The 12,155-nt window shown below is 44.0% G+C and overlaps 1 protein-coding gene across 6 annotated transcripts in view; it reads right to left on the reverse strand.

Annotated features, from left to right (window-relative positions):
• The window catches only part of usp25 (ubiquitin specific peptidase 25), an 87,006-nt gene that overhangs the window by 38,885 nt on the left and 35,966 nt on the right, over positions 1 to 12,155 (reverse strand). For 4 of the 6 annotated variants that reach the window (XM_039005490.1, XM_039005487.1, XM_039005485.1 and 1 more), the window contains exons 7-14: positions 11,072 to 11,209; positions 7,756 to 7,832; positions 7,342 to 7,415; positions 5,782 to 5,936; positions 1,359 to 1,486; positions 985 to 1,080; positions 609 to 773; positions 219 to 451 (exon numbers count right to left, since the gene is read on the reverse strand). In XM_039005490.1, coding sequence (XP_038861418.1) covers positions 219 to 451; positions 609 to 773; positions 985 to 1,080; positions 1,359 to 1,486; positions 5,782 to 5,936; positions 7,342 to 7,415; positions 7,756 to 7,832; positions 11,072 to 11,209 — 1,066 coding nt within the window. Of the gene's footprint in view, positions 1 to 218; positions 452 to 608; positions 774 to 984; positions 1,081 to 1,358; positions 1,487 to 5,781; positions 5,937 to 7,341; positions 7,416 to 7,755; positions 7,833 to 11,071; positions 11,210 to 12,155 lie in introns of those variants that run through there. The other 2 variants (XM_039005486.1, XM_039005489.1) reach the window with 2 other exon arrangements.

The raw sequence follows: 12,155 nt of genomic DNA on the forward strand, positions 1-12,155 counted from the left end.
TGATGACAGCTTTGCACACTTGGCATTCTCTGTTTTGGGTTATTTTCCTGTTGTAAAACAAATGATAGTCCCACGAGCGCAAACCAGATGGGATGGCGTATCGCTTATTTCATAGTTTTGATGTCTTCACTATTATTCTACAATGTAGAAAATAGTAAAAATAAAGAAAATCCTTGAATGAGTAGGTGTGTTTGACGTTTGACTGGTACTGTACGTACCGCGGGTGTCGTTCTCCACCTCACTCCTCCAGCGGTGCAGGCAGCCCTCCAGCACCCTGAGCTCTTCCTCAGTGATGTGGCGTGGCGCCGGGTGCATGGGCAGGTCAGGGGGCAGTCGGGACTGGGTGAAGGGCTTGTGGATAGGCACTCTCTGCTGGGTGGAGGGGGCTGGGGTGGGAGCCAGGGCGGGGGCCAAACCCTCTGGAGGGGTAGAGGGACCCTGTTCGGCTGTGCTGTAATGTCGGGCGAGTGTGAATAAGTCAAAACCACAACTCAATACTTCTGAACCACACTAATTCAACAGCTTAATCAGACTGATTTGCTGACAAAAGCAAAGTCAGAAACATGCACATGAACACTTAAATCCTGACACAGGGAGACATGACTTGCCTTGAAGCGAGCAGCAGCTGCCCTGTTGTGCCACCAGGGGGTGCTGATGTATCAAAGTCCCCCACAGGAGAGGTGCAGACTGGCTTACTGGATGTAAACTCCATGGCGTACTGCAGGACATCTGCCAGAGGAAACCTCTTGGGGCCGGAGCCATAGCTCAGATACCTTGGGGACACAGAGAGAGAGAGCAGAACAGAGAGAGGATGACAAACCGTACTGAGAATGAGGACGCATCTTTCAGTGAAAGAGTAAAAGCAAAGCAAGATACTTGGTTAGAAGCATAACAGATATGGTATCTATGAACACCATCCCTTTGATAGTTGATCAACCTACGATAGTAAATAGAGGTGTGTGTGTGTGTAGCAGACCAGCCCACCTTTCCAGACGCTGTTGGAGTAGAGTCAGGTGCTCTTTCAGTCTCCTGATCTCCTCCCGTTTAATCCTGGTGATCTCTCGGTTCCTGTCCATATACCTGACAAAACAACAGAAATCATATAAGTTCCTTGGAAAACTATGGGTCTGAATCCCAGATTAAAGTACCACAACCCATGCTCAATGTAAAATCTCAATAATGTTTATTTTCTTTTTTCAAGCCCTTTAATTTAGAAGGGGCCTAGGAAATCCCAAATAATATGTTATTTAGGCTATGTGATATGAATAACAGTTAATCTTAGCTGCTTACACCTGTTGAATTGAAACATTTTCCCTTAGGTACAGCTGGACTGGTAGGTGTGTTGGAGGTTTCCTTACCTGTCCATGTACAGCATGGAGGGGAACTCCAACTTGCTGTGGATCTTCTCAGGTCGACCCAAAGCTTGGTTGAACTCAAATCTTGACAGTTCAAAGGTCAAGACAGGAGGTAGTTCGGTAAACCAGTGCTGAAAGGAATTCCAAAATGTTTCTAATGGGTCATATGAGTCATGCGGTATCCATAAACACATTTTTAATTGGGCACTAAGGAATCAGTAGTCTTGAGCAGCGTGTTTTGAAAGCATGCCTACATGACTCATGCCTGTTCCACTAATATTGTTGTGCCTTTAGTAGTGCCGAGTGACAAACCGAAATGTTATTTTTTGTATTTTAAACAACTAATTGACCAATGTCGGTTCAATTATTTGAATTTCATTTCGTTCCGTTTCTTTCTGTGAGCTCAATGCACAAATTGCGCAATTTCCCTAGAGATAAATCAGATCAAGATCAGGGTTGGGTTATAAAAAAATATCAGAAACTTTGAACATCCCATGGAGCACCATTACAAAATTTAAAGAATATGGCACCACAACAAACCTGCCAAGAGAGGGCTGTCCACCAAAACTCACGGACCAGGAAAGGAGGGCATTAATCAGAGAGGCAACAAAGAGACCAAAGAAAACCCTGAAGGAGCTGCAAAGTTCCATAGCGGAGATTAGAGTATCTGTCCATAGGACCACCTCAGGCCGAACACTCCACAGAACTGGGCTTTATGGAAGAGTGGCCAGAAAAGGCCATTGCTTAAAGAAACAAATTGGTGTTCACCAAAAGGCATGTGTGAGACTATCCAAACATATGGAAGAAGGTACTCTGGTCAGAGGAGACTAAAATTGAGCTTTTTGGCCATCAAGGAAAAGGCTATGTCTGGCGCAAACCCAACACCTCCCATCACCCCGAGAATACCATCCCCACAGTGAAGCATGGTGGTGGCAGCATCATGCTGTGGGGATGTTTTTCCATCGCAGGGACTGGGAAACTGGTCAGAATTGAAGGAATGATGATGGCGCTAAATACAGGGAAATTCTTGAGGGAAACCTGTTTCAGCCTTCCAGAGATTTGAGACTGGGATGGAGGTTCACCTTCCAGCAGGACAATGACCCTAAGCATACTGCTAAAGCAACACTCGAGTGGTTTAAGGGAAACATTTAAATGTCGTGGAATGGCCTAGTCAAAGCCCTGACCTCAATCCAATTGAGAATCTGTGCTATGACTTAAAGATTTCTGTACACCAGCGGAACCCATCCAACTTGAAGAAGCTGGAGCAGTTTTGCCTTGAAGAATGGGCAAAAATCCCAGTGGCTAGATGTGCCAAGCTTATAGAGAAATACCCCAAGAGACTTGCAGCTGTAATTGCTGCAAAAGGTGGCTCTACAAAGTATTGACTTTGGGAGGGTGAATAGTTATGCACACTCAAGTTTTCTGTTTTTTTGTCTTATTTCTTATTTGTTTCACAATAAAAAACATTTTGCATCTTCAAAGTGGTAGTCATGTTGTGTAAATCAAATGATACAAACCCCCCCAAAAATCTATTTTAATTCCAGGTTGTAAGGCAACAAAATAGAAAAAATGCCAAAGGGGTGAATACTTTTGCAAGCCACTGTAGTAAGGAGCTGTACTTTCCAACAGGCCAACATTCAACATGTTTTCTGCGCTAAACTATGCTCATTAAGTATAATGACCATAATCCATTGCGAGCCTACTTGTCCGTTCTGTGTTTCTTTTACGCCTGCTATGTTAGGCTCCTGTGGGACAGACACCGAGAGGGAGAAAAGAAAACGCGATGGAGAGGGATAGAGAGCAGATGCTTCATGAAGTATCTCTACCTGAAAATACATGATCTGAGTGACAATAGTTGGTATTCAGCAGTCATAAATGTATGTGTTATTTACTTTGAAGTACTAGGCATGCTAAAATAGTGATTTTGTCACAGCAAAGGCAACAGCTCTATAGAGATGAGATGACTTGCAATGAAATAAAGTAATCAAATAAAACAATATCCGGCAGGGATATCCTTGTCTCATCGCGAACTAGCGACTCCTGTGTTTCCTCCGACATATTGGTGCGGCTGGGTTGGATGGGCATTGTGTCAAGAAGCAGTGAGGCTTGGTTGGGTTGTCTTTCGGAGGACGCATGGCTCTCGACCTTCACCTCTCCTGAGTCCGTACAGGAGTTGCAGCGATGAGACAAGACTAACTACTACCAATTGGATACCACAAAATTGGGGAGAAAAAAAGGTAAAAAAATTATAATTTAATTTTTTTTAAAGCACTAAATAGCTCAGCTGTAGCCTCTATTCTATATTATTTTTGTCATTATTCCAAGCAGGCATTGATGGTGTTTGTTAGACAGATAGGTTGGATGGGGAGATCTAACAGAGCTTGAGAGGATCTGCAGAGAATGGGAGAAACTCCCCAAATAAAGGTGTGCCAAGCTTATAGCGTCATACCCAAAAAGACTTGAAGCTGTAATCGCTGCCAAAATGCCTCAACAAAGTACTGAGTAAAGTGTCTGAATACTTATGTAAATGTGATATTTCAGTATTATTTTTCTTAAATTTGAAAAAAAATCTAAAAAGCAGTTTGTCATTATGGAGTACTGTGTGTAGACTGATGAGGGAAAAAACGATTTAATCAATTTTAGAATAAGTCTGTAACGTAACAAAAAGTGAAAAAAGTCAACTGGTCTGAATACTTTCTGAACGCACGCACACACAAAGAAGTATGTTTCCCTCTTCAAATTAGTGGATTTGGCCATTTCAGCCACACCAATTGCTGACAGGTGTATAAAATCCAGCACACAGCCATGCAATCTCCATAGACAAACATTGGCAGTAGAATGGCCTTACTGAAGAGCTCAGTGGCTTTCAATGTGGCGCAGTCATAGGATGCCACCTTTCCAACAAGTCAGTTCATCAAACTTCTGTCCAGCAATTTACAGTCAACTGTAAGTGCTGTTATTGTGCAGTGGAAACGTCTAGGAGCAACAACGGCTCAGCCACGAAGAGGTAGGCCACACAAGCTCACAGAATGGGACCATCGAGTACTTAAGAGCGTAAAAAAATTGTCTGCCCTTGTTTGCAACACTCACTACTGAGTTCCAAACTGCCTCTGGAAGCAACGTCAGCACAAAAACTGTTGGTTGGGAACTTCCATGGCCGAGCAGCCACACACAAGCCTAAGATCACCATGAGCAATGCCAAGCATCGGCTGGAGTAGTGTAAAGCCTGCCGGCATGGGACTCTGGAGCAGCGGAAATGCGAACTCCGGAGTGATGAATCACGCTTCTCAATCTGGCAGTCCGACAGACGAATCTGTGTTTGGCGGATTCCAGGAGAACACCATCTGCTCCAACGCATAGTGCCAACTGTAAAGTTTGGTGGAGGGGGAATAATGGTCTTGGGCTGGTTTTCATGGACACTGTTTTGACTTAGGCGACCCGAAAAAACACTTAAGGATTTCAATGGCTGAAAAATCCTTGAATACATTTTTTTTACCGATTCTTGAACCGACTCTTAAAATTGCTCACAAAATAAGTTAAGGATTATTTAGTAGCTAATGGCAGCCTGCAGCACCCTAGTCGGCCTTCATTTTGAAATACTCAGTGAGAGGGGACAGCAATGAGCTAGCCTTCAACGTCACTTCCTGGATTAGTTTAAACTGCGAATGTTGCTTCCATGAGATGCCATCTTAACCCAACTTCCTTGGCTTCAAATGCGCTTTTGCGTCTAAGCATACGAATGAATGGTGTCACGTTATCGATGCATTAATGAGGTCGGGCACTGATGAAGGGGGATTAGGCCTGGCTCACAGTCTGCGTTCCAATTCATCCCAAAGGTGTTCGATGGGGTTGAGGTCAGGGCTCTGTGCACGCCAGTCAAGTTCTTCCACACCGATCTCGACAAACCATTTTTGTATGGACCTCACTTTGTGCACGGGGGCAGTGTCATACTGACACAGGAAAGGGCCTTCCCCAAACTATTGTCACAAAGTTGGAAGCACATAATCATCTAGAATGTCATTGTAAGCTGTAGAGTTAAGATTTCCCTTCACTGGAACGAAGGGGCCTAGCCCGAAACATGAAAACCAGCCAAAGACCATTATTCCATGTCCACCAAACTTTACAGTTGGCACTATGCGTTGGGGCAGGTAGTCAGTCAGTCCCCCACATCTCCTGAATTATTCAAGCACCGTCTATTTTTAAATAGGCCTAGATGGGCTGTTTTAGTGGGTTACTGGTAACATTTGGTTGTCGAACAGAAATGTAATGGTACTTCCAGTATAATTTTGTTGCCTGTACATTTTGTGTGTGTCTAACTATAGGTTTGGAACATGTTTTGGAGTTTCATTATCCCTATTACACATGAATTACAGTTAAAACTCCAAACTCCAGTGTTAGTTGGTTTTTAATGAGCAGCAGCACTGACCTCTTGTCCAGACTTGGCAGAGTTCTCTGCTGATGAGTGCAGGGACTCGATCTCCCCCTCAATCATGGCCGCCTCCAGACACTCATGCAGGTCCTTAAAGCCGTTCACCTGCAGGGGGTACTGCCCAAACATCTCGGTGTTCTCAAACTTCTTTCCTGTGGGGAAAGGGAGCAGCAGCACAGAAACGTAAACAACATTTATGCACCAACACAAGCATTCCTCACACACCCACACATAACCACAGTTGGGGCCGCATTACCAACAACAACTAATTGAAGAAGCACTGGGATTTGGTAGAGGCAGTTGTGCCCTATTATGCAGTATAATTCCTCAGAGGTGCGGACCTAGCCTGTGTGTAACATATGGCGAGGAAGTGGGTCAAGTGTGTGTGAGAGAAGACCCATTTCACACTAATTTACAGCCAGATTGAGTTCAGCATCAGTCATCATAGCCAGGCCTGAGTTCAAATAGGATTTGTTTGATTGAGCCTATTCGGTATGCCAGATGGGCAGGGTTTATACTTTCTGGGACTTCACCATTGGTTCCATTGCACCAAGCAAGCTCAATTAAACTCAGAAAACAAATACTTGAACCCAGGGGAAGATCACATCCACTAACTGACTGTAAATACAGCACAGCTTGCTCCCCTGCAGAGCCTTAAGACTGCTGCATGCTTCAGTTTGGCTGGCGCCTAGCCAAACTCGGCTAGGCGAACCGAACGAGTGTGCTCGCATACCTTTGACCATACCTGCGGCAATAGTACTATTCGGCCATCTTGAGACATCTTAGCCAGTATACACCTTCTCAAAATAGTCAGAATTAATCTAAGATAACTCAAGAATTACATTTTTACGTTTTGGCCGAGGATATCTTAGTTTTACATCTAAGAGCATTTCTCAAGTAAAAAAATAAGCAAAAAAATTTGTCGTCTCATAGCTGAATGACGAATACTACATTGAAGATGTCCTACTGCTGACCAATCACCAATGAAGGGGCTTAGACTTCAGCTTCCGAACTTCAGCTAGCCTCGAGAAAAAAATGTTGTGTGCAAGAACAGCCGAAATGAACAAAAACGTCTCAAAATGTCATCATAATATACGCACAAACTGTTCCGGATGGGAAGCATGCGGATGCCTTTAGCCAACCCACTGCACTGACTACAGCAGCTGAGTACTGACTGACAACAACAAAAAACAGAACCCAGAGAGGGGAAGATAGCGGTCATGCAAATGTGTCATTAAGGTCATTTAAGGATGAGAGGAGCAAAAGCTGCCTTGCTGGCCCAGCTTTGTGTCTGGCGGGCCTGGACCAGTATTGTCATGCATAATAAGCAAAATTCCAATCAGACGTCAAGGTCCTCAAGGATCAATGCTCTGCAGCCCTGTGCTTTTACATGCGCCACATCTCATTAAAACAAGGTCACCTTTCATTATCGGGGGCAAGGACTCTCGCTCTCCTTGCTGCTGCTTCGAAGCAGGAAACTGACGGCTGAGCCTTAACTCTCACGTTACCTCTCCTCCTACCCAGGGACGTTCTAACATGCTTGCTTCCCTCTCTTACCTTCGAGAACACCAACAGCCAGGAACCGGCCATAGAACAGCTCCACCATCGGGTTTTTTGGCTTCTCACCCTCTCTGGGAACGGAGAGAGATCAGAGCCAAAACACACACACTCATTGGGGTGAGTCACAGTGTGCGACATACACAATGGGTGGAAGAGTACGCTTTGTCCTCTAAGCCATGTGAATAATGCTCCTAGCTTCTTTTTTACATGGACTTTCATAAAATGCTTACTAAATTCACTACGATGCATATTCTGTATGAAAACACAGAAGGCATGATGTGTCCAGTCTCCTAAGGGGATGAATTACACAGTATGTGTGTGTGTGTGTGTGTGTGTGTGTGTGTGTGTGTGTGTGTGTGTGTGTGTGTGTGTGTGTGTGTGTGTTGACGTTAGCAAGGTGTGTTGTCGTACCGGTCCTCCTCTGCCTTCATCTGGAAGGCATCCTCCAGCCAGTCCAGCAGCTTGTGTGTGAACTCACTCACATCCTGCTGTTCAGGCAACACACAGCGAAACAGACCAATTACAACAATACTTACAGGCAACACACAGAGACAGAGCAATTAGAACATTGCCTTCACTGTAGAACAGAAAGCCTAGATCTCAGATGTACAGAACATAACCTCCTTTCTATGTTTTAAACCTTGGTTAAGTGGGCTTATACTGAGGGACTTGGTAATTGTTGAGGTAGATTTGTATACACCAGAGTCAAGTCAAATGTAATTGTTATGCTTCAAAAGCAACCATCAGGACCAGAGGGTGCCTTACAGACGTCAGTTGTGCCCTCTAATTGGGGTCAACGCTTCTCTAACCTCAGACACACAAAGTGACCAGAGTAGAGTAGACTACGGACATGACTGATGAGTACAGTGGTCAGACGGCCAAACTCGCAGGACCTTAACAGAAATATAAGCTCAGCATTATAGGGTTTTTGGGGGGCGGACACCGAATGTTTTACAGCTTATTAGCGTACACCTAATATGTTCTCCCTGTTGATAATGTTCATTATATATTAAGCTTGAACCAAAAGATTACATGTAACAAAAATGAAATATGAAATTATTTGAAATAATAATGTATGTTGATGCTAATATGATGCACAATATTCCATTATGTTTCTATATGATAACAATAGAGTAATATATTTAATATGCCATATACAATGTTCTTAAGTTTCACATTAATTTTAATTAACTTACTCATTATGACACACCCCTCACTACTGTCATTGGTTACACTAATTGCACTGTTTGTCTACATAACCTGGTTCAAGTATTCATGACATTACCCCGAGGAAGGCAGTGATGCCGAAACGTTGGTAAATACCCATTACATTTCTTGAAGATTATACATGGTGTGTGCGACATTCTTTATTTTGATAGTTAATAGTTTATTTCGCCGTTAGTCAGCACCTCCACACAAACTATTATTCTGGGTGTGCGCCAGCTCATGTTTTTTTTATTTTTTTTATCTACTATTCGTCATATTAACATTACAGCATATTAGCATACAGGAACTGATCCCCATCCGACATCTACAGTGGCTTGCAAAACTATTCACCCCCCTTGGCATTTTTCCTATTTTGTTGCCTTACAACCTGGAATGAAAATAGATTTTTGGGGGGTTGGTATCATTTGATTTACACAATATGCCTACCACTTTGAAGATGCAAAATATTTTTTGAGGTGAAACAAACAAGAAATAAGACAAAAAAACAGAACTTGAGCATGCATAACTATTCACCCCCCAAAAGTCAATAATTTGTGGAGCCACCTTTTGCAGCAATTACAGCTGCAAGTCTCTTAGGGTATGTCTCTATAAGCTTGGCACATCTAGCCACTGGGATTTTTGCACATTCTTCAAGGCAAAACTGCTCCAGCTCCTTCAAGTTGGATGGGTTCCGCTGGTGTACAGAAATCTTTAAGTCATAGCACAGATTCTCAATTGGATTGAGGACGGCTTTGACCAGAGTACCTTCTTCCATATGTTTGGGGAGTCTCCCACATGCCTTCTGGCGAACACCAAACGTGTTTGCTTATTTTTTTCTTTAAGCAATGGCTTTTTTCTGGCCACTCTTCCGTAAAGCCCAGCTCTGTGGAGCGTACAGCTTAAAGTGGTGCTGTGGACAGATACTCCAATCTCCACTGTGGAGCTTTGCAGCTCCTTCAGGGTTATCTTTGGTATCTTTGTTGCCTCTCTGATTAATGCCCTCCTTGCCTGGTCCGTGAGTTTTGGTGGGCGGCCCTCTCTTGGCAGGTTTGTGGTGGTGCCATACTCTTTCCATTTTTTAAATAATGGATTTAAATGGTACTCCGTGGGATGTTCAAAGTTTGATATTTTTTATAACCAAACATTGATCTGTACTTCACAACTTTGTCCCTGACCTGTTTGGAGAGTTCCTTGGTCTTCATGGTGCCACTTGCTTGGTGGTGCCCCTTGCTTAGTGGTGTTGCAGACTCTGGGGCCTTTCAGAACAGATATATATATATATATATATATATATATATCACACACACACACACACACACACACACACATACATACACACACTAGGATCATGTGACATATCATGTAAAAAAAAAAAAGTAAAGTCCACCTGTGTGCCATCTAATTAATTATGTGACTTCTGAAGGTAATTGGTTGCACCAGATCTTATGTAGGGGCTTCATAGCAAAGGGGGTGAATACATATGCACGCACCACTTTTCCGTTTAAAAAAAAAGTTATTTTTTTCATTTCACTTCACCAATTTGGACTATTTTGTGCATGTCTATTACATGAAATCCAAATAAAAATCTATTTAAATTACAGGTTGTAATGCAACAAAATAGGAAAAACGCCAAGGGGGATGAATACTTTTGCAAGGCATTGTATATTTGTAGCAGAGTTCAGCGCAATAGCGCAAGAGGCGGAAGGGGGGGGGGGGGGGGGGGGCATGGCTGTTGCACAAGAGGGAGGAGCAGTGGACCAGCCACCTGGCTCAGGTTGGGACTGATCAACCCTTCAGAAGGTGTCATGAGAAGCACCAAAACACCTGATGAAGGGACTAAAATCCATCAGATGTAGGTAAATAAAACACTGAAGGACCCCTAATTACACTTCACATTTAGCAGATGCTGTTATTCAGAACAACTTAGATGCATTCATCTTCAGATATCTAGGTGGATCAACCACATACACAGATGTAGTCCAATTTCTCCTCAAAGAAATGATGAGCAAAGTCAGTGCTAGTAGGAAAAGTCACTGCTAAGTTTTGGGGGATAAGAAACTCTTCAGAGGTAGGGTGTCATATATTCAGTAGAAGGGCAGGAACTCTGCTGTCCTAGAATCAGGGGAAGCTGGTTCCACCATTGGGGTGCCAGGACAGAGAACAGCTTTGACTGACTTCCTGTATGGGTGGGACAGCCAAGAGACCAGAGGTGGCAGAACGGAGTGCTCTGGTTAGGATGTAGGGTTTGAGCATAGCCTGAAGGTAGGGAGGGACAGTTCCCCTTGCTGCTCCGTAGGCAAGCACCATGGTATTGTAGTGCAGGGTTTCCCAAACTTTAGAATTCATTTAGAATTTCTATTTCCACTTTACTGTTGGTTGCATTTTTTGGGGTCTAGGCCAGACTACTGTAAAGCCCTTTGTGACATCTGTTGATGTAAAAAGGGCTTTACAAATACATTTGAAGGAAAGGTTGATTGGTTTATCATAGCAGATTTTACAGAGTGATAGCTAGGATGTTTACCTGCTGAGACTCGCTGGACTTGAAGGCGTCCTTGAGGATCTCCACGGCACACGACGGGTCCACGTACTTCCTCTTAGAACCCACCATGAGGGAGAACAAGTTCCTAAGCTCCTGCATGAAGGGTAGGTTTCTGTGCTCCTACGGAACAACAACCGGGAACCACACCCAGACACAAACACACACAGGGACGTTAGTTAACATGATAACCTGCCTTCTAGAGGAAGGGAATACGGGTTCCCAAATCGCAGTCATATTTCAGGGTTTTAATGTCAACCATCTTTCAGACCATGGAGACCGAATTCAAATTCGGGGCTTTATGATGGTGATGGTGTGCCCATCAAAATATGAGAGAGTATTTCCCCAGTTTATGCAAGGGAATGTGCTTTTCTATTGGAGCCTAGTGATGCTGAGCTGACCCAGTAAATCTGTGAGCTGGAGCGAGATGTGACAACCAAAGGGAGTTCTCCACTGCTCTACATACAGCAGGACACTGACTGGCTGCACCACAACTACTACCACTGAATGAACGAGTTCTAATTACACTATGGTGCAGGTTGAGAGCACAGAGGACTCATTGCTCAAGCCCATATGTGTGACAAAAAAAGGGACACTTATGTGACACTGGCAAAGGAAAAGCCTTGCTTTGAAGACGAGCCTCGTTGACAAACAGAGCAATTAAAATAAACTCTTGGATTAGTGCTCTCACTTCGAGCGTAAGGGTCACGGCTATTGACGACAGATTAGAGCCTAAGCCCTAGAAGAGTCCCTCCTCCGTTGGTTCTGGATATTAGACAGTGGGACTAGAGACTAAAACCCCAAAATGACTGGCGCTATATGGCAACAGCAGCAGAGGCATAGCCCAGATTAGCGGATGTGCGCTAACCATTGACCCTTAGGAGGGCTCCATGGGAAGCGGTTGGGAGAAATGTGCTGTGCAGACAGCAAGATTTCAGTTGCAGCAACGGACGAGGAAGAGACTGCAGCTGCTGCAGAAAGACAGGGAGGAGAGGCTAAGCTGAGCTGGTGTGAGTCACGGGTCATGGTCACTGTCGGGTGTGTCAGAGAGGGAACCACTAGGGCTACA

The sequence above is a fragment of the Salvelinus namaycush genome, chromosome 12, assembly GCF_016432855.1.
Source record: "Salvelinus namaycush isolate Seneca chromosome 12, SaNama_1.0, whole genome shotgun sequence".
NCBI lineage: Eukaryota > Metazoa > Chordata > Actinopteri > Salmoniformes > Salmonidae > Salvelinus > Salvelinus namaycush.